Source organism: Electrophorus electricus, chromosome 11 (assembly GCF_013358815.1).
Source record: "Electrophorus electricus isolate fEleEle1 chromosome 11, fEleEle1.pri, whole genome shotgun sequence".
Taxonomy (NCBI): domain Eukaryota; kingdom Metazoa; phylum Chordata; class Actinopteri; order Gymnotiformes; family Gymnotidae; genus Electrophorus; species Electrophorus electricus.
Genome location: NC_049545.1, coordinates 8,107,807 through 8,131,087, shown reverse-complemented (window position 1 = coordinate 8,131,087; position 23,281 = coordinate 8,107,807). Strand labels below are relative to the sequence as shown.

Sequence of the window (23,281 nt, the reverse complement as noted above, 5' to 3'; positions counted from 1 at the left end):
ACTTCATGTCCTTGAAAAGCACAGAAGTGACAAAACATGTCCTGGCATCTGCTGCATAAGCTTGAGTCTACATTATTCAGCCAGTGTGTCTTTTGCCATACTGCAGCTCCCTGAGAAGATGGGCAAAGAGAAGCTGTGGAGAAAACTGAGACAGGAACAGTGACATACAAAAATGGGTAACACACTAAGGGGTGCGTTACTGTGGAAAAGATGGGGAGATCATGATATTTTGGTTTTGTACACATCGATTTATTTATGGACATGTTATAACATTTTGTAGAATGTCAGAAATAGTGAACCTCACACAGTCATGGATAAAAACAGCATTAAAACTCTGAACTAGAGGGAGAGAAAGGGTGTACAGAGCAGTAGTTAGAAGGGAGTTGGGAGTGTATTGTAGGGAGTTGGGCATGTATAGTAGCCATGTCCTGCTCTGGAGCACACATTAGATCTGTTCACCTGAGATTCTGAAGCTATCTTTGGTCTCTCCAATAACTCTTTACATTAGTCAGAGGAACTTTGAAGGACCTTTGGTTATTTGCTTCCTCAGTCGGTGGGGAAGAGGGGTGGTGATGCTACCTGACATACATGCTAGTACCTGGCTGTTTTATTCACTCTCCATGTTCTCTTTATTGTAACGGAGGTATTCTTCTGATGGTACATGTAGTGCATCCTTTATTTTATTAAACCATTCATTGTATACTTTTAATTTTTTTATTTCCTTCTCATTTTCTGCTTAGTACAGTGCACTCTATTCTGTCATGACATCAAAAGCCTTCCACAAATATTAATTAGCTTAATAATTAACATTATAGCACACACATGAAACCACAGATGCACACACGCACACACACACACACACACACACACACACACACACACACACACACACACACACACACACACACACACACACACACACACACACAAACACACACACACACACACACATGCACACCATGCTAAAAAATTATTGCAGCCTAAACATTGGCTCATGAAGCAGTCTTTTCCCTCTCATTTAAATATGTCGTCCAGAACCACAGACTAGGCCTTTCCCTCTATCTTTCTATGTCTTACAGATTTATTAAATAATAAATAGTAAAGACATGTGAAGAAATAGATTAGAAAGAGCATACATTCTCTCCTTCTATCCTTCCTGGCTGACATGCTGTTGGGCATGAGTTGCCTCTTTCATCCTTTCCCAGTGCGGTGGCTCCTCACTGGGCCAGTGTGATCCAGCTAGGCTGCCACCCCCTCGCTTCTCCTCAGAGCCAACCTGCACACAACATCTTTGGATTCTCATCCATCACCACCACACAGCACCCCAGACCCAGCTGGGCCCTCTCTCTACGCATACTTTGCCTGAGAGAGCAGAAATTTGTCAACTTGCAGAAATATTCAGACCGCATGTTCAAAATCTCTATGTACACATTTACTAAATCTCTTTGTTTAGAACAAGTAGATTTTACCCATAGACCATCTGTTTTGCCCTCCTGAGGCCAAGACTGTGTTGTTGTGTGCATTTATTATTTCTCCTTGCTATTTGTAACTAGTAGCATTTGATAACTGTAAATGAAGCAAGGTCTTTGATCAAGACATAGTTTGTGAAGAAAGTGATAACCCCTTAAGAACAGTTTAACATTTTACCATGTCAGACACAGAGTCTCAAGGGTTTAAAGTTTGCTGAATAAAATTGCTAATGTAGATACACTCACACATGCATCTAGTGTGTTTAATTCCAGATATGTCTTTCCCCTTATATATCACACACTTATTTTTTGAGTTTTACAATCTCTAGGTATTGTGTGTTCAAAACATACAAACAAACACACACACACACACACACACACACACACAAACAGCTGTTTATTTTTTGACCATTCCAACCGACATCCACAGAATGCTTTACGTTCCAGCAGAATTCAGGCAGTTTTAAGCCCACTCATCTATGAATGGACCAAAAAAAAAAAAAAAAAAAGATGAAACTTTTACCAATGCTTCAAGCTATACAATTTTCGCCCAGCAAAGGTTGTTTAAATTTTGAGTGTTCAAAGGAGTGTTACTGAGTTGTAATCCTGGGCCGTCCTTTCCAGCACAGATTTGAGTAATTAGCTTTAGCAAGGACATTACTACATTGTGCAAGGCAGGGTACACCAGTGTTAGAAACCACTACGTTTCTAAGAGCATTCAGAACAAGTTTTATAAAATATAAGGGAGAACACTTCAAACCACTCTGCCATTTTCAACCAGCTGCTGGACGTGTATTGATTTATTTATTTATTTCGTGTATGTTTTACAGGGGTATGCCATCAATAGCACCAGAAGGGAGTCTATGACTACATGTCTATGACTACCAAGAAAACATACAATTTTTACTCCTGAAGCACCGCTGTCACAATTCATCCATTCTTACAATTCAAGTGATGCAGTTAGCAGGAAAACTGAAGTGATGATTTGAGAAGTGATCTTGTGCAGTGCATGTGACAGGGTGAAAAAGACTTTTTCAAATTACACAGTGAGAAAGCACATCATTCCTGAGCACACACTTCATTCTTCATCATTCCTGATCACACTCACTTCATACTTCATCATTTCTGAGCACATTTATTTCATTGTTCACTTGCCTACAGTGCCACTAAAATAGTCTGTAAGTTTTGTACTGCTGGCTGTGCTGATCACACCACAGGTCTCAGCCAAAAAAATAAAAAAAATCCCAACAGCAATCTGTTCTCTCTTCAGCCTTTGAAGCTGACACTGATCATCCTTATTATCCCAGATACACACCTTCCAGTTTTAATATCAAGCATATTGCATATTAGCTACATTACAAATTCAAGTCAAATTCATTTTAATGCTGCAGCAGTACAGCACTGAAAACCCTGCCTGCGACTGAATCACTGTCTCTAGTGCTGATAGAGGATATCTCTGCTTACAGTGTCCTTTCCCGTTACTACCTGTATTTTTGATGGTGTATCGTGCTTCATATCACCTTTGTGCTTTGCTTTTTGGCATTAAAAGGGCAGATTTAAGCTGGGGGTTATATGGCAATTCTTTGATAACCACATTTTTCAGTTCTAATAGCAACAGCAGGAAAATGCATTTTGTCTGGAAATTGCACCTCTCTGCTGAAAGGGCCATGACAAACAAACATATTACAGCTCATCTTGTGGATGGAGGCCTATTCTGAGGCTCTCAAATTAAAATGTAAATAAATATGAAATGAAATGAAGCTGTCGCACACCAATCTACAATATGGTTTAATATATTTCACTCACATACATGCATGCACATGAACACACACACACACACACACACACACACACACACACACACACACACACACACACACACACACACACCAGTTTTCATTAAGTCCCACAGCATGTGTCTCCATTTCTCAGCTCTGCCATGCTGACTACTGAAGGTTGCTAGCCTAAAGGTTGCCTCTCTCAGAAGCTAAGGACAGTAATTTTACATAAGTGTAGGAGTAGTTTAACCTGAGATGTTTATGATAGAATAATGCCCCAAAGCAGATTATTTCCGTAATAAGGTGGTCTTGGAAGGTTCTTGGGCTTGGCACCCCTAGCCCACTTTGACTGTTTGAAACTGGAGGAGATTGTAAACATTCTGAAAGTGAAGTAATCACATGCATATTTCAAACTGCAAACACAACTTGCATCCTCAGATTCCTATGAAATAATCAAAGTGTTTGGGTGGGTAACATAAACCCTCGAGCAATGGTTAATAATCAATGTGGACAAGGTGAAGGGACAACTAAAAGGCATCCATGACAAAATTTGACTGAAAGCAGACCTGCTGCTAACATTTGATATGGACATGAATAGGCATGGACACGCTCTTCCATCAACCAAATTGAGATGTATGAAATATATAAGGTTTGAACAATATTGGTTGTTATTTATGCTGAGCACTCTAGTAAAATAAAAAATAAAAAGACAAAAAAATTAATTGCTTTGAGGATCCAGCTAAGTGTTCAGTTTTCATAAACTAAGCCATAGACATAATATAGTGGCTAGATTTTAATCAGTATAATGTAGACCAATGTTTAACCAACTGATATTAAGTGTACAGCAATATATATGTATATTAAATCAAAGTCTGACATTTATCTACAGTTCATGAAGCTAACAGCTAACTGCTAACTGCTAACTGCACCATTCAGTAGTAAGGAGATTCTAAGGCTTCTAGAACCATAAGGCAGTTAACAATGGTTTGGAATCATAAATAGTTGATTAAACATTAAGTACCTTCAGAGATTCCATTCCTTTAAACAGCATGATTCAAGTAAACATTATTCAGTTTTAATCAAAACTGGTAATTTTTGTGTTGTCAATGACTTCATGAAACACCACTCTGATAGTATGTACTATGCTTATAGAGCCTAAATTTGATTACTTGTCATGTACTACTATGTATACTGTACACTACTGAATTTTCAGTAAATATAGCTGCCTTTTTTTAACTGGTCATGTTATTTTTAGCTTGTATGACAAAGTAGTTGAATGATAGTCTATCTATATGCCAAAGAACATGAAGAAGGCTTCATTCTGGGTTACTTTTATCTGTTTATCCTCTAACAGAGCAAGAAACATGCCAACAAAGTACGTCTGTTCTACATGCTTCACCCAGAGGATGGCGGCCCACCCTCTAAAAGACTGAGGCCAGACAACCCGGTATGTAAAGCTTTACAGTAGGCTGCATATAACTCTGTTTTGTTCATGCACCTTCTACCAATGAGTGGTAACCTATCAGTGGAGAGCCACAGGAATTAGTGAATGTCTTTCCTGACATAGTTGTGATTGGCCTGATCTAATCTGATCTGATGTGGATTGGCTGAGCTGCTGGCTCCCCCTCCTCCCTAGAAATGTTTGCTTGAGTTGTAAGTGCTGATGAGTAAGTGATTCTTGCTTAGAGTGTGTAGATGTTTTCCATGAGTAACCAATCATTTCACTATCATTCTGTGGATCCACAGGAATGACACAACAAAAACCAGCAACATTTGGATTCCATTAAATTAAAGTAACATGGTGGAATATGGCTGTGCATTTGTGTAACTTCAAATGCAGTGATGCTGTCTGCCTTGCTCCTGAAGTGGACTTGTGATAATGGGACTTCTGTTTCCTGGCCTGCAGAGAAGCAGTCAAAATTGTTGGGTGTAGTGAGGGCCCTCATGCATACCAGCTGACAGCTTAATGCTGAGATGATATCTTTTGAATGTATTGGTTCATTTCTCTGGTCTGTGTGAACAGGCCTCAGATAGCTTGGACTGCTCTGATCCCTAGGTCCTCACCTCCAGTGAGGTTTGTGTGTGTGTGTGTGTGTGTGTGTGTGTATGTGGATGGAACATGTGGATGTACAATTGCCAAATAAAGCTATTATCTTACTGCTATAGGCCAGTGCTCTGGACCTTTGGGCTATAGATTGTGGTTGACAAGCATTTAAGTAGTGCCACAAACCCTTTCATTTCACAGAAGACTTAACCCCTATACCATGCTGCTCTGTTTCCTGTAGTTCAAGAGAGAAACATTAAATAAACCCATGTTATTATTTGTCAAAGTATATAGGGTGGTTGGTTTGTGGAGTCAGGCACTCTTGCTTTGAGACTGAAATATACTGCATAATAAGAGCAGTTCTGATGACACATTCTGAGGTCTGGCTAATTTGTCTTTCATTCTCGCTTCTCAATGCAAAAATGCATCTTCATCATCCCCTTTAAAAAAAGAGGATGCCTGAATTTTTGTGGACTCTGAATTAAATGGTGATTAATACCTGCTATTCAGAAAGTTTGGAAACAAATTTGAAACGCTAAAAGTGCCAGCATGAAGGAGTGCCTCTGTCTCACGGAAGGTATATCAACAGAATGTCCCAGGCAGTGCTTTCTAGAACTCTCAGCTCACTTCCAGGCTACAGCACAAATAACAAGATTGTTCTTTCTGTTCTACAATGACAATTTATGTGCATTATCCTCATTCTGAACTCTGTAGATTGTGAAAAATATTAAAACAATCACAATACTTCTAATATTAATACACAGATCTCCAAACACACAATGCAGTGCTATTACGTATACACCAGTGCAGTAATTGAACAGAGACATAATTTTGGTTTTTGAGCTTTGTACATCAGCTTTGAAATTAAGTTATGGCTATATTAATTTTATGAATATGTTTGTCAAATTACTTATGGTAACCATGAATGACTTCCACCATGTGATCTGTTGTTCATCTAAGTAAAGGGTTCTCAGTCGTAGTTCTTAGACCTACTGCCCTGCATAGTTCGAGTTTATCCTGCTGCAACACACCTGATACAACTCATCAGCTAATTATCAAACCCTGGATGAGTAGGGAAAACCTGAAACTGCAGGGCAGCGAGTCTCCAGGTCTGGATCTGAAAAAATCTTATTTTAACAAATAACATAATAGCATAATAGCATTTTACAAAGCCATTTGTTTTTAGCAAATGTCTCAAACAATCAGTTAAGCCATAATTATCTGAATATATTTTGGAAACTAAGCAGAAATCCAAATAAGCTTTCACAAAATCTGCAATATTTATAATAAGCAATATCTGCAATATCTATAAAAAGGGCTGTTCAGCGAATATACTGTAAACACTCTCACATTAAAGCTGACATTCTGATCTTTATCATCACAGTCATATCAAATCCAATGCGCAGGAGAAAAATCCACAACAGTAAAAATCTGTGTCACTGTCCAATTACCTATGGACTACACTGTAAGTCCCAAAGTTTGTATAATTACTCTCAGTCTATAAAGGCTGAGGTTGCAAGAGGGGCAGGGCACATGAAATGGACTGTGAAACAATTCAGCTAATAATAGGTAGTCCATGGAGGAATGTCCTCAGCTCCAGTCAGATTTACTGTGAGCCTATGTGCTCCTAAATAGCTCATTAGAGCACTGTTTATGAATAATTCTGCCAGGGACCAGACAGCGCTCAGTCAGACCTGTGTGCACTCCCATTACCAAACTCTCCATGCCACAGGATGCACCAGCACTGCTGAGATTCAGAGATACTAATCAGACTCCAGACCAGAGAGAGAAGAGCGCTTTCACTCTGAACACCTGCCAGCACCTCAAGAAGTGGAGAGAGACCAGCATCCTCCATTAAACAGAAATTTAAAGGTCATAATGTACAGCTCATTTGGGATTTATCACATGTCCCATGCCCAAAAATCAATCTGTGATGGCCTCCTGATTCTGGGCAAATTTACCTCCACAGCCGGCTGTGTGGAACAGGGAGAGAGGATGCGACACGTCATCAGCACCACCTCCGAACCTCGCGATGAATCCATCAGCAGCTTGTATTTCACAGCAATTCCACCCAAACAGACCCGGGATCAGAACAATATCGAAAGGGCTTTCCGCCCTTTTTGTCGTAGGGCATATGTTGGTTACCCTTTAATCACGATCAAATTGCTGTGACTGGCGTTGTAAATGACGATATTTCAGTAATCCGCACTAAATTAAGCTTTTTTAAGAAAGAAAAAAGAATCGCATAAATAAAAAAGAATAAATCACAGACAGGAAACAATCCATGGACAGACCGGTTACTGTCAATATCGCTCGGCGACTGTGAATGTTTAACCAAAGAATCTTCGTCATGGAAAACAGAATGTAGCGTTTATTTGCACAGAATATTCCGGACATGTACTGTACCACGACACCAAAAATGAGCGACGTGTGATATTGGGAAATGTAATATTGCTTAAATATCCATTTTGTGACGTTACAGGATAAAAGCAGTACATAACAATACAACAACATAATCGAGTCTCCGCCTACCTCCACCTATCAGTAGTTTGCTTGTTGAATGTAAACTTAGGATCAAATAAATTTAAGCTCAAATGAGTATTTTGCCTATGAAATAATTTAAATTAGAATAGATTTCATGTGCATTTTAACATTTACATGTTAGCAGCCTATTGTTATCCCCTTCCAAGCGGAGTGGGTCATCTCAGCCTTAGGCTGTCCAAGCCCGTCCACAGCATCCAAATAACCATTTTATGACACGGTTTGTTCCCAAAATCAGAGCTGCCTCGTGCTGTTGACAACGTTCAGATACTAGAATGGGGAGAGCTAACGTTCACAACCAGCAGTGAAAGCAGAGGCCCTCTTTGAAAAAGTCACACCAAGTCAGGATGGAACGGAAGGAAAGTAGGTCGTACAGGTTCTCGGAGATAAAAAATAATAAAAATAATAATAATAATGTTTGCGTGTGTGCGTGTGCGCGCGCGGCATCCTTTTCGCTTTTGCAGCTTTCCGTCATGCAGTGTGTTTGAGTGATCGCTTTTCTGCCGCCTATATGCTGAAATCAGCAGGCTGAAAAGCTAGAGGGATAGTTTTTGCTCTAGTCTTAATTTCCTTCTCTTTTTTTGTTTATTTTGCCTTAAATGGGGAGAATTAGCGCGAGCCTCTGTCTGCTTCCCTCTTCCGTGTGACGTTTATTTTTAGCCATGTTTTCACACCCCCTCCAACCAGTGGAGCTGCAGAGTGTGAGTGCTAGAGGGAGATAAACAGGCTTTTAATTAAATGCTCTTTGTTAAGAGCAGGGCAGGGCTATATGCCGTCACAGCCTTCATACCCTTTATACGGATACACCCTTTTTATTATTCACAAAATAGGTCACATGTAAATGAGAACGGCACAGGTGTATTTGGCGGGAAGAGAGACAGAGAGAGACATCAGCATACGAAAGAAGGAAGACTGAAATGAGAATGCAGTCAAAATTGTGAATAACGTCTTAGCAAGCTGCATAAGTAATAAGTTGTAACTTATTCAAATGTCACTCTTACTGCTGTTAGAAATATTTCTCATTAAGCTGAAGTTCAGTTTCATGGCAAAGCTCACACATACAAAATCTTTTTTCTTGCATTTCACACTCTACAAAAAGTATTATGTTTGTATTTTTAGGTGTTGATTGCCTCGGTACTTTAATAACTTTTTAAAGAAAAGCTGATGCATTCAGCTCCCCATTATATTAGAGATGTGTAGAAGAATGTTTCTGACCTCATTTCATGATTACAGTGATTACCCTATTCCACAAGCTGGGGTTCTGCAGGGCTGACTAAACACCACGGGAGGCCAGAACTGAAGTTTGCTAAAAAAGACAAGCAGCAGAGAGCCCAGAGGGAACAAGGCGAGCAGTGATGGAGAACTCAAGCCCAATCGGTGCTGTCTCATGGGGGATCACTGTTCCCGTAATATCCTTTCAACTAGAGTGCTTTAATAAATTCAACCTCTTATCTTTATATTCTTGCAGTCTGGAATGTATATGTACATGCAAACATATACACTCACATACTTAACTATTAGATATGCCTCATAGATGTGCAATTATAAACTCCTATAGACCCCTTTTGCCAAGCTTTAGCTGTTCATCACTGGTAAGTTTCTGACCAAATTTTGTGACCAAAAGATGTTTGGTAGTTAGACCACTCTTAACTCACTAAGCAGTGACACTGATACATATAAATACCCCAGCAGCACTGATGTGCCCGATGCGCTCATGCCAGTGTAATTTCTGCCACTGTGCCGCTACTATGTCAGGGTCACTGTTGTGTTGAGAGTGGTTGCTATCCAAATTATATCTAGTCAACAGTGGTCCTGTTGTCAGAAACTGATCTTTGACAAATAAAGTAGAGGTTGGCTGTCTATGGCAATGTTCAGGCTACAGTCTGTAATTATACAATTGGAAAATACATCTATAATAGAGGAGTACGTAGGAAAGTGGCCAGTGGGTGCAGATGAAAGGTAAGTATATCTAATAAAGTGGGTTATAAGTGGAGACTGTACATGGTACACAAAAGTATGCCAAGCATTTGGCTGGGCACAATTGTTCAGATGAAAGGCATTTCTTTCAACCTTTAAACAGAAACATAGCATCAGATATCTGAAACACTCTCTTCTCCATTCTGTCCATCCCCCCTACTATATACAAGCACACACGTACACAGCATCAAGCACAGTGTGACTTATAACAGAGGGAAATGCAGACGAATCGTCTCTCTTGAGTGAGCCAGGGCATCTGAGCAGACCAGCCACTTGCTCTGTCCTCAGGGAGATGGCCAGTGTTGTATGCTTTTCTCTGAAACTCTGCCTCTGGTCTATTCCCCTCCACTATAAACAAGCAATCAAAACATGCCCACCCCACTGCCCAGCTCACCACATTTAGGTCACAAACTCAGAGAATTAGGCCAGGACCTTTGGGCTTCAGTATCCTGATACTTGAGATGGTTGTGACATCTATCACTGTAGTTCCTTGTCTCAGGCATCAGTGCATCTATGGGGTGACAGCATAGGGCCACCTCCCAGCAAGGCCCCAGTGTTGCATTCATAAATTAAACTTGGTGTGTCACTCCAGCTCCTGTTAACATCAACCAGACCTGATATGTACTACAGTATCTTGAACATGCTTTGCATTTGTAGACTTAAGTGACTCTCTTTGCCAGTGCTCTTCATTTCAATGTGCTATATATGTCATAAAGTAAAATAAATAAATGAAAGGGTGCTCATGTCAAAAGAAAGTGATCAAGGAGCTCATGCTGAAGCAGACTTCAAGGGCAGAGCTGTTGTAGGATGTACTGTCTCATACAGTAAAAGCAGCTCCGTAGCAGTGGAGTGGCGCTGGATGCTAGCACCATGCGGGCAACAAGGCAAAGAAGAACTGTGGCATGTCAAAGACCTGCCAATACCAATAAATATTTCATAATAGGCAAGGGGGGATTATGAATGATACTGTTTCACATAAGGGGACAACAGAAGAAGAAAATGCAACTACACCATCTCTTCAACTGTTAGATGGGGAATTGAGGCACACAATGCAAGGAAGGGCCTTAGAGAAACAGAAAAGGTTTGTAAAAAAAACTTTCTGCAAACACCTTAATACCCTGCAATGCAAGTAAAGGCTCTGGGAAAGTGCTAGCTGACACCTTTCAATTTTGAGCTATATGTGTTGGTTGGATCTCTCCTAAGACCTGTTCTGACATCTCCATTTTAGGGATGAAGTGTAGAAACAGCAAAAAAAAGGTGGGTGTGAATATTCTGGCATATAAGAGCATGAAAACTCTTTGAGTACCAGATAAACTTAGAAGTTGGAAATATCTCTCACAACAAAGAAAGCTGCTTCCCTGTGGATTTCTGGACAGACTTTTTGCATAGAGGTCTTCATTTGGTTGGATTATGTGAGTGAAGCAAGGGAATTTCTTCTACCTTACAGCTTAGGTTTATGCATTTTAACTTTGAGCAAAGTCTCTTGCATCTGTCCCTGAAGTGGTATTGCCATAACTTCTTTGAGAAATATCCCACTACCAGCGTATGAGATAGTGCTCTATGTACCACTTCTGCTTATCACATTACAATGCCAGGTATTTACGGACATTAATGTATATCAGGACTTTGAAGTATATAATTTTCTGCATCAGACATTTCTCATATATTATTTAATCTCGGTGTCCTCAATGTGAACTCTCTCTTCTTCTCAACCTATTCAATCTGTCTCTTTTCACAGACTGTGGTTAGAATGCTATATATGCTTCACAGACTGTGGTTAGACTGTGACTGTAATTAGACTGGTTAGAATGGTATAGTACTCTATGTACCACCTCTGCTTGTCACATTGCCAGGTATTTCATATATCATGACTTTAACGTATATCATTTTCTGCATCAGGCTTTCTCATATATTATTTAATCCTGTGTCCTCAATGTGAACTCTCTCATCCTTTCAATCTATTCAGTCTCAGTCACACTTTAGAGACAATGGTTACAGTGTGGCAGTCTAAGACTTAACCAGGAAAAGAAAGCCAGGGCATATTACCCCCATCTTATTCAATTTACATTGAGTTCCTGTTATGTTTTGTACTGACTACAAAGTCTTACTTTGTAACTTATGACTACAATGTCAAAGCTTATGACTTTTTCATGTACTGCTATGAAACCTTTTTTATATAGCTTTTTAAATTTGCTATATGGGTAATTTTAATCCAGATCAAAAACTTACTTCTTTAGGCTGGTATATAAATAGCTTACTCTGTCATGTATTATGTTCTCATAATTTGTAGAGATGTCTTATTTCATCATTGTACTTTATTATCACTTTATGTACTTTGCTTTTCTTTACTATGTGAGGCACTTGTGATTTTGGCACCAAAATATCATAAATTACATAAATAAACATGATGATGATGATGATGATGATTATTACTACTGCCACTACTACTATTACTACTGTGACCTCATACAGCAGTGTGCTCTTAGTTCATGAACAGCACCTCTAAACTCACAAGGTTTAGAGCCTTTTTTTGTTAGCTCTAAAAATGTGAGATGCATATTTTTTCCTTCATATGTTATTTCAGAAAGATACAGATCTAAACATCTAAAGTATGCTACTGAGGACACAACCCTATTGTCCTATACTTTCAAGGAACTGGCTCTGCTGCCTTGGTAATGGATAATAAGCAGCTCTTCTGTCTTGAGAAATAGGCCAGTGATAGGAGCCAATTCTTGGCACTGCTTTGCTTCTGATTTACTTAAGGCTGATCTTCGTTTTCTCAGTGTGAGCAGTATGGGCCAGTTCTGAGCAAAGCAGAGGTTTGGGCAAGGTTCCAGCACCCAGACTGTTTTAGAACTGATAATGACCCAGTAATCCACTGTCCCTTCTCTGGAGGATGTGTTTTGAAAGACCTTAGCAAAAGCCCTACAAAGACAGGATTTACAATGTTTGCACCTGTTTGCGACCTTGAGTGATGAGCTTATGATCTTATTCTCATGGCTGGTCAGGATCCACATGAGCTTGATTGTGGTCATGGCACAAGGACTCTTAGTCTGGGCCTTGAACTTAGTCTGTCATCTGTGAATGCATGACAATCCTAGTGAGAATATTCTGTGGAATCTTAAAAAATAATAACTTCTTAGCATTAAAACTTCAGAGAGAGGTTTATTACAGGTTTATGACAGAGGGTTATGACCTGCCCTTATAAGTGATCCTCAAGGGCAAGTCTTGGTGGACATGGTGGTTTTCAGTCTACATCTACAAATGTGTCCTTACTACAGCTGATTTACATCTGGATGTGTTTGTTTACTGTGATGTGTATATGTTTGAGCCAATTGTCTGTTGAAGCAATGGTCTGGAGATGTATTCAGATTTTGTCAAAAATGCTTTATGGATGCAGTGCTGGAGACACTGAGGGCAACATGGGCTGACTGATTATTACATATGATCCTGTGTTTCTGGTGCCTATCTTAGGCTTTGTTCTTTTTATAGCGGCAGGAGAAGTCTGGAATCTCTGTTAAAGACTTTATTATTTGACTACATTAATATTACTAAACTTTTCTAGATCTTTCTAACTGGTTTAGTATTATTGTGTCCTTTATCAAGACACAAAATGTACTTTAAAGTATCTTTAAAAAAGTTTGTATTTTTCTGGAAAATTAAATAAATTAAGCACCTTAATCAATCTTTGAATCTCTGCCCACCCTTTGCCCTTAATTTAATGTAAGTTTGAGGCATTTCTCTTAGTGGCTTCATATTGTCTCCTCTAAAAGAAAGTTTTACAGCAAATAGTCAATCCAATAATTTTACAATAAAAAAAAAAGACTAAGCAAACTTTAATTCAAGCAGATTCATCTAAGCATATCTGCTTCTCACACTTCCTTATCAAGCTGACTTGATCTCGTTCTGTCTCTCCTCTTGCAGGACAGTGCTGAAAATGAGGTGGACAGGAACAAATGCTGCACACTCTGCAATATGTTCTTCACATCTGCCATTGTAGCGCAGTCGCACTACCAGGGCAAAACACATGCTAAGAGAGTGCGGCTGGTGCTGGGTGAGAAGCCAAGCGGCCCTGCCCCCACAGGTCAGACTTTCATCAGCAAGATTTATTTGCATTATTAATATATGAAAATTACTTTGCTTATCAGTTTGTTTACAGTAAATATAGTTATATTACAGTTATATAATGAGCTGTTCTTGTAGAGATTGAACCCAAATATTTTTTGTCTTATTGTATGCTTAGTGTATACTGTAAAGCTGGCCCCTTATATCTGAGCCTTGATGGCTTTGCTCAGCACAGTAATGTAATGGCCCTGAAGCTGTGAAGACAGCATACAGAAACATTGGACCAGTATGCTGTGAAATACTGTGCAAGATAGGATTAGTTGCCCCATGCTATCTCTTTCACCATGTAATGAATCAAGAGTTAGGGGCTGTAATAGAGAAATAAATGACTGGCCTATATTTAATGCCCCCATCTTGGTGCTGCACACAACATTAACACAGTTTAGCTGAGGCCAGTTCTGGGCTCCAGCCTCAGACTGCAGGTTGTCAATGGGGCAGACCACCAGGACATGAGAGCTACTCAACCAACTTCACCATTCCACTGAGGAGTATGTACAGCAGTACCTTTATAGCTGAAATTGCTACAAGCAAGCCGTGTTATTTTATTATACTTTTATTATTATATTTTATTTATTATATTATGCTGCCAATCGATGCTTGCATTAAGAGAGTAAAAACTTGACTAGAATGGACATTTGCATGGAATGCTAATGAGCCGAAAAATGAAATAAAGGCATGGCTTGCATGTATACTTAGATTATCATGGTATATGTGCTATGTGCAGTGCTCTACCAGCCAGGAGCTGGGCAGAGGTCTCTTGAGGGTGATGTGAGGGATGGCATGGGCCAGGTCATGGCCAGAGAAGCGAGTCCACATGGGGGTCAAAGCTTTCTGGCAGTCTCATTGATTTGAAGGGTGGGAAGGCTGTCAGTGTTAATTTCTTACTTCATTCAAGCTTCAATTTTCACGTGAGGGCTGCGGCCTATAGAAGCCAGCAGCACCTGGCCAGCCTGCCTTCCAAGACATGCAGGTGTGCAGCAGAAACCTTATTCTGTTCTTCCTTCATACCTGTGTGTAGACGTACCCTTGACAAACAGTATTTAATGACCAGAAGTGTGAAGAAAAAAAACAATTTGAGCTCTTTCAGCTATAGTTCTGTTTATTTTTATGGTATATTTCTGTATGGATTGAACACATCCTAAAATATATGCATATATACACATGCCTACACAATGGAATTAGCCTACACTAAAGGCATCTACAAAACTCACCAGTTACATATTGCTTGTCCAAGTCACTTATTCCTTAAACTTGAAGCTGCCAGGCCATGCTCAGTGTATTTGTGTTCTGTCTGTCCCATCCCAGACCCCAGCTGCCTCTAGGGCACTTCAACCGCAGCATGTATGCAGTCCCATATCAGAGAAGACATGCACTCACATTTACATTTACATTTACTGCATTTAGCTGATGCTTTTTATCCAAAGCAATTTACAATTATGACTGAGTACAACTTGAGCAATTGAGGGTTAAGGACCTTGCTCAGGGGCCCAACCCTCAGATTACATGTCAAGTACCTTAACCACTGAGCTACCATACATATGCATGCACTTTAGCACATATACTCATGCCAAACTTTATTAGGTACACCTATCTTATTTCATAGATGCACAGTTACAGACTGTAGCTCAACTGATACCAGCACAGCCAGTTAGCCTTTCTCTACCGTAGTCATCACTCATTATTTGCAAGGCAGACCATTCTAATCAGAATCAACACTTATATGGTGGAGGCATGGAATTGGGTGTTTCACTGGTATGAGTATATCTGGCATAGCAACAGTGGTGCTCTAATTTTTCCACATTTCAGTGTCACTGCTGCCCAATACATATCCAGCCAGCAATGATCAATGGTCAGAAACTGACTATCGAGAGAGAGAGTTGGATAACCAACACAAATGGTCCATTGCAACTGATGGGCTATGGTTGTTGGTGTTTCTAATAAAAAACTGATTCTGGTAAAGTCGAGGATGAGAATAAATGCTGGAGTTTTCTGTCTCTGTCCACAATGGCATCCTAGCAACAACTGCGGAATGCCTAGTAACCTGTGCTAATCTACACAGTATTCTTGATCCTTTGTCTGGTAATGAAGGTTGTCCACCCTTCTAGAGAATGTGTCCCACATGCCAGTGAATGATTTATCAACACTCATACTGTGTCAACATCTCCATGACAACAGCTCCATTGTCAACTGCTGTTTCTAATGGCCTACTCTATGTAAGAGTATGTGTTATACTCAAGGCAATTCAGCCATACATTAAGAACTAAATGCCTGAGGCAAGACATTGTAGGTTTATTCACCCTGTATAAGTGTTATCTGCAATTTGCTAAGCACTTATCTCAATTATCTTTGGCATTATTGGATAGCTAAAGACTATTAAAATCTGAAGCTGGCAAAGTGAGACAGAATTGATTCCAGATACTTTCAGTTACCTCATACATAGTGATTGGAATCAAGTCCATTTTTAGACAAAGCAATGAGCAATGATTGGGGCTATTATATTTGAATCTGGCATTGATTAGGAAATATTTGCTTCCATTTTCTTCCAGAGATGCACATTTGTTTTGACAGTTTTGTCCAGTGTCCTGGCTGTGCTCTATTTCAAAGAATGTCCTGCCATGTGATAGATGTTTAGCAGATGCTTTGGTAGACTAGCAGTAGGGGTGGGCTTCTATATTTAGGCTGTTGGTGCTATTAAGTTTCATTTCCTATCATCAGAGTGTGATTTGATGAAAACAAGATGCAAGCATTTCTCAGGACTAGACAGGCAGATCATAGTTCATCAGCATGTACATCTGTTACTCATTTTCTGTCCAATTTGCTATTTCAAGAGGTACTTTAGGGTGTGAAATTGTATTTCAAATGTAATTTGGATACAATTTATACATTGAACTTAGTGTTTTGTAACAAATGTGTCATTTATTATGATTTTTTAAAGAATGCAACAAAGAAAAGCTCTGATTTTCATGAGAAGTCTGGTACTATTGATGCAACTGTCTAATGAATGCATAAGTGAACACTTGCTAAGTTAAAACTTGTAATGAAAGTGGAGATATTTTAGGAGAGATTAAAGTCACAGTAACCTTCATGACAACTCAAGACCTTTGTGCTAAAGAGAGCTCCATTAGACAATTGCTGATGGGGACAGCAGGGGTGCTTTGTGTTGGAGATGTCCTTGAGAGCTGGTTACCTGGCCAGGTCAGCCACATGGGCTGTCTCTGCCTCACGCTGCTCTTCTGGGATCAGCCACATTGGCTGTCTCTGCCTTACACTTCTCCTCTAAGTTCAGCCACATGGGCTGTCTGCCTCACAGTGCTCTTCTGAGATCAGCCACATGGGCTGTCTCTGCCTCATACTCACTCCTGAGATCAGCCACATGCATCCCTCCTCTTTTATCAACCCCCTCCCTCATCCCCCCATTATAGATCATAAAACATATTGTAGTTTTTATTGTAGATTGTATTGTAGTTTTTAGACCATATTATTGTTTTTGTAGTTGTTTTCACAAGAGTCTACATGAGTGCCATGCTCATATCATTGTGAAAGAAATCTTGTGAAAGGCTGGTTTAAAGTGATGTCCACACAGTGGTTTGAATCATCTCACTCATAAGCGTGCAATGTGGGTGGTGAGAGGTGGAGAGAGAACCATAGTTACATAGTAACTATGTGTTCTTGGCTTTGTGTTGCTTTAATATGACTGACTAATCAACTAAATTCACTAAACACTTGCTAGGCAACCAGAAAGGTCAAGACTTGGGATCTCAAAGAAACTCTTTGAAAGCTCGCCTACTATATGGATCTTAAGAAATGAATCCCAATGTATTAGATATGCAATAATGCTATGTTTCAGTAACACAGAGCTTGAAGGTTATTTGAAGAATAGTTTTTGTGTTTTTCTATTTATGTGGTTCCTCACTCACCAATCTCAGTCCATCCTGAAAGATAACCACATATATGCATACCCACAGAAGTGTACTTAGCCTGTTCAAAAAGCCTCTGCAGAAGCCACCAGTTAAATATACAATGTTGTTTTAAGCATGAAGCTGCTAGGAATTACATGTGTTCTATGCATCCCATCTCCAGGCATTGCACCTGAGCAATTTACCTGTATCACATATGCAGTGTAATATGAGAGACAGTATGAACACTTGAGCTTTCCCTCACTGTCCACAGTAGTCCTAGCAACAGCTACTGCGTGCCTAGCAACCTGTGCTACTCTGAACTTCCTGCATTCTCGATCCTATTTATTTATTCATTTATTTTTGTAATGGAACATTAGACATCTCCCTATAGCCTTTAGAAGTAAGGTAAAATTAGAAATAGACTTAATTTATAATGAAACAGATGTGGATTCTATTCTACTTTGAAAGGCAGATAGACCGGCAATAGGCCTGTGGGCTATTTGGGGCTGGTAACTATGGTAACCTGTCTATAGTGATATGGAGAGTGGGCCGCCTGGATGATTTCCATTCCTGCTTTTTTTATCACTCTTCAGAGGAGGATTCCCCAACTTGCAGACATAGGGAGATGCATCCCTAGAGGGGTACTGGCCCTCTGCTGACCTGCCTCACACTTATTGCAGCTACTCTCTAGTGTAGATTAATCTGGCAGTGATACAGATTTACCTATTTAACAAACAGCATTAGTCTTTCAATGTATGCAGAATTTCAAACAGGGTGATGAAGCCTGTTAATATTGATTAATCATTATAAGCAGCAGAATGTGTATTGTGTTTACATGAGTAGGAGGTATTTTTACTGTGCTTTTTGTCTCAACACTTGCTGTGCAGACTCGACCCTGAGCACACCTCAGCCCACAGAGCCGGTGCCACCCCCTCTGCCCTCATGGCCCCCCGCGGGCAGCAACGGGGAAGCGGGCAAGTACTGCTGCCTGTGTGGCGCCTGGTTCAACAACCCTCTGATGGCACAGCAACACTACGAGGGCAAGAAGCACAAGCGCAATGCATCACGGGCACGCCTTCTGGAGCAGCTGGCGGGTAGCCTGGACGCTGCCGAGGGCACAGGTGAGACTGGAGCTGCAGGGAAGGGTGAGCAGACACGTACTGCTGAGCAGCCAGTAAAATCAAATGGTAAAATCTCACCTGAACCATTCACTCAGTATTTAAATAGACCAAAAAAACTATTTAACTGACCTCACTTAAAGTACTGACATCAGCTGAGGTACTGCAGTCTTTAATAACATGGTGTTTGTGTTGTTAGTCTATAATCAGGCTCAAAGAGCCTCTGTTCATGCTGACAGTGAGTGATGATGTGAATGATGAAGTAACTGGATTTGAACATTAAAATTTAGACTATTGGGCCTCCACTTGAAAATAGAAAGTAGTCCACTTGTCCAACAGAAAACAGTATACAATGACAAAAGACAGTAACATTGCACTTGCATTGCATGCTGAATTTCCATATTGTTGCCAGCATAATCAGATGTCATTTTATGATTTCCATGGTGATTGTATGTGAAACCCAAAATTCAGGGTTGTTTCACAGACTTATTGCTACTTAGAATTTCTCAGAAAATTCTGCTATATACACCCTCATAAAATCCAGTCCATTATGTTCTGTCTATCTCTGCAAGGACTACATACAGGGACCAAGGATAGATCAGGTTCAGAAAGTGAAAACCTTTGCACAATTTTATTACACCTCCTTTATACTGCAAATTAGCTTAAGCCAGCAGGTAGCTTTAGTTAGTGAACTTTACACCTCTGTAATGCATACTGTAAATAATATGTGCCTTGGAGTGGGGTTATTGTTAAACACAGTCATGCACTTGCATGTCCTACGTGTCATAACATATGTTGCCACTTTAACAACACTGTGACTGACCCTGCATTGTAGCTTAGGACTTCAATCACTACCATATCAAATAGCTTTCCTGCAGAAAAGTCAGCTCCATCAAATCCTACTTTCAAGATACATAACTCAAAGGGCTGGGTTTCAAATGCTTTTTCATGTATTTCAAAATAAAGAGGTGCAGCCATTGTGAGCCTTCTTTGTTTCATCAGATGCTCCAGGGATTCTTTGTCAACTTCTGCTCTCTAAGCTGGCAGCTGGTGTCAGAGGCAATTAAACACAATGCGAGGTACCATGACCAACCAAATGCTGTTTTTCATTCATTTTAAGACAGAGAAGACTTGTTTATGTGGGGTTAAGAGCTTAGATATTAAAATGAGACAGACATAAATATCAAATACATTACAAGGTGACACTTAGATATTCCCTCACGTGCAAGGGTTTTCTTAAATACACCTTGACAGATTGGAGGGACTCCAAGTTCACACATGTAATCAGTGCTTCCCCTTCATCCAGCATCAACAGACTGGGTGCTTGGCACCCATCAGGAGACAGAGGCATGCAGGACAGCTGTCAGCAAGGCAGTGTCCCAAGACAGCTTATCGAGGATCACCAGGTACTCATTTGCCAAGGACGGAAACCTGGCAAGCCACAGCATAAAAAGTGTGAGCCAATAAGTCATACTTCATTTGTCTATAGCTGTTTAGTACCTTTCTATGATCAAGCTTTTAAAATCCAAAATAGACAGGTGTATTTAAATGTTCTCATGGGATAAACTGATTGAGTTTTTAATTTGCAGAAGTAGCACAAAGCGTTTTATCCCAGGAGAAAGTACAGCAGCTGTTCTCCATGTCTTGCTGTTGTTGGACATGCTTATTAAATAGTTTGTCCTTTGTAAAATTAGAGGCAACATATCACTTATGCTAGAGGAACACAAGTGGTAAATATGGCGATGTCTCTATAATCCTGATGGACTAGCCAGCCTTCAGTCAGCCAACAAGCCAAAGCATGTCCTTGTTTAGATCATTTCACTGTGAATGTCAGCTTCTATTTAAATCACACCAGAAATATTTGTTGTTGATTATAACACCCTGGAAATGGATACACACAAGGCTCCAACTCTACACTGGTGCTGTTACTGCTTCTAAATTCAGTATTGGAAACACCACAGCTCTGCCATATTAATCAGAGTGAGAGCAATCTAGTGATAACACTCTCATGTTATCCTGGTGAACCCATGCTCTCCCAAACATGACTGTCCCAAACCCTTCTCACCTTCTTCTTATGCTTTGTATAAAGCTGGCTCTTTGGGATAGCTTGGGTGTGGCTGTCCTTTGAGCCCAATGGGGCAGTATTAGGCCTTGCTAGCATGCCATGCCTCATTCATCATCCTTATCAGAATCCCACAAGGTGAAGGTGAAGTCCTGGATACACACACAGACACACACATGCATGCACACTTACACACACAGAAAACAAACACACACACACATGCATACACACCTGTGCACAAATGCACACACATCCTACACTTAATTTTCTCCAGTGACTTGACTGGAAGACCTCCCACTTGTTCAGCCCATCAGCAAAGTGACTACTGGAAGATTACAGCCCACAGTCTTGCCTGTTTATGAGGAAACCACTTCAGTGTAATGGGCTCCCAGCGGAGGCTTTATTTTGATGTTGAGGACATGGGGACAAAGGATGGCCCTCATCTGCTTTTAGCCAGGTATATTCATTTTCTCTGGAAAAAAAAGGAGAAAGAGAACAGGCAAATGCTCTACTACTATGAATACTGCTGCTACTGCTTGGAATCTGTAAAAAAGGACAAGGACTCAGGGATGCACCTAGATTATTTAATACCGTCTGTTAAATACAGACAAAGAGAGGACTCTCTAGGGATATAGTGAACAAGGACAAACAAATAAAAAGTGATATTTTTCCTACTGCAGCATGTCTACTAAACCTAAAGGCCATTATTTAGTTACAGTCTTTGTATTTTAACATGTGGACATACTTTGGCATAAGCTCGATTTACTCCTGGGTGGACCACTGGTCATGGAGACTTCTATGAAAGAGCCCTGTCCTGCTTGTGTGAGTTGGCCTGCTTGCATCCCTCTATGTGATGGAACAATCCTTCCAGCTGCCCCTGAGAGACTTGGAAAACTCATTACTGCAAGGAAGAGGAAATGGAATGAGCAAGCATTGCCTCTTCCTGCTATACATTACCATGATGATGTGCTGTGTTCCAAATGAGAGTCACCTTGGACAGTTGTGCATAAGTGTGCACCAAAAGACACATGAAATTTTATTGTATTCTGCTGTATATTTTATCATCATTCTTCAGTGGCAACATTTTTGATCAAGGACACATTTTTAAAGAATGAAGGAATACATCGTTTTTTCATTAATGGTATCCTTATCTCTGTGTGTAATGGCGAAGCTAATTTTACAGTGTATGCAAGTTTTTTCTCTCTCTTTCAAAACTTGTGAAAAACAACTAGGCAAGCCTAGTTTGGTGGACTGCCATCCACTTTGCAGCATTTGTTTTTTTTTACATGGCAACAGTACGACATCTATGGTGCTTGGAAATCTATGATAGAAGCATAGCTGTTGAGTGGTCTTCTGTGTCATACAGCTGAGTGTAATGTGTCAGAAGCTGGCCAGATGCTCACAGATTATTTTTGTAAGGAAAAACAGTTCCGTCGTGACTATTAAATGCGAATCAGATGGTTGACCTGTCAGTACACACAGAAAAGTTATATAATTTACATAATTCATCATATCAGAATTATGTAAATATTTATTTTATTCTCATGACAGTGAACAAGAATAGTACTGCTTTGAGTGCCATATATTTTGGTGTGGCAATTCTGTAATTCCCTGACAAGTATGTCTGCTTCCTCATCCATGAATTTTTGTTTGTTCTGCCACTGCTGCACATTCACTGCCATGACAAAATGTCACTGCACTGTTTTGCCAGCACATCACACAGCTCACCTTTTAAAGAGAATAAGAGGAGTTCATCTGATTGGATATTGCAGAGGCACACCTAACCACACCTCCCAATCATGTATTCAGTGAATTCCAAGATCCTTTTGTAATTACATTGCTCTGTGCAGGATTAATGCCTCTGCCGTCATTCATGAAAATAGCCAACAACATTTCTGCCACACCCACACGTGCTTGCACCATGGTCTTAAGCCTTATTTCTGCACTTGCGCTGTGTCTATGAAAATATGGCCTCAGGAATACAGAAAAATCTGAAAACATAATTAAACAGGGCTTCAGGAGTTTGGAAAGCAGTAGGAAGACCGGGAAAAAGAATTAAGATGACTCCCCTGGAGAACCTATAATTGTGAGAGTAGTGTTGAAACAACTGAGAAGGGGGAAGATCAGTCAGGGAATGTACCACTAAATGAAAGCAAAGGTGAGATTGTATGGGAAGAGGCATGAGCCTCCCTGCAGGTACAGCTCTGGAGAGTTTGTATTGAGAGCAGGTAGTACAGGATGCAACAAACCTATGGATATCAGCTAACA

General features: G+C 40.1%; 1 protein-coding gene across 5 annotated transcripts in view; it reads left to right on the top strand.

The window, feature by feature from the left end:
* The window catches only part of zgc:171482 (zinc finger protein), a 50,575-nt gene that overhangs the window by 12,401 nt on the left and 14,893 nt on the right, over positions 1–23,281 (top strand). The window contains exons 3-8 of one of the 5 annotated variants that reach the window (XR_003411750.2): positions 4,602–4,694; positions 13,734–13,893; positions 18,721–18,954; positions 19,954–20,030; positions 20,258–20,406; positions 21,288–21,573. Coding sequence is in view for 2 of the 5 variants with exons in the window: in XM_027026072.2 (XP_026881873.1) it covers positions 4,602–4,694; positions 13,734–13,893; positions 18,721–18,954 (487 nt within the window). In the remaining 3 variants the exon portion in view is untranslated. Of the gene's footprint in view, positions 1–4,601; positions 4,695–8,163; positions 8,196–9,065; positions 9,425–13,733; positions 13,894–18,720; positions 18,955–19,953; positions 20,031–20,257; positions 20,407–21,287; positions 21,574–23,281 lie in introns of those variants that run through there. The other 4 variants (XR_003411746.2, XR_003411743.2, XM_027026257.2 and 1 more) reach the window with 4 other exon arrangements.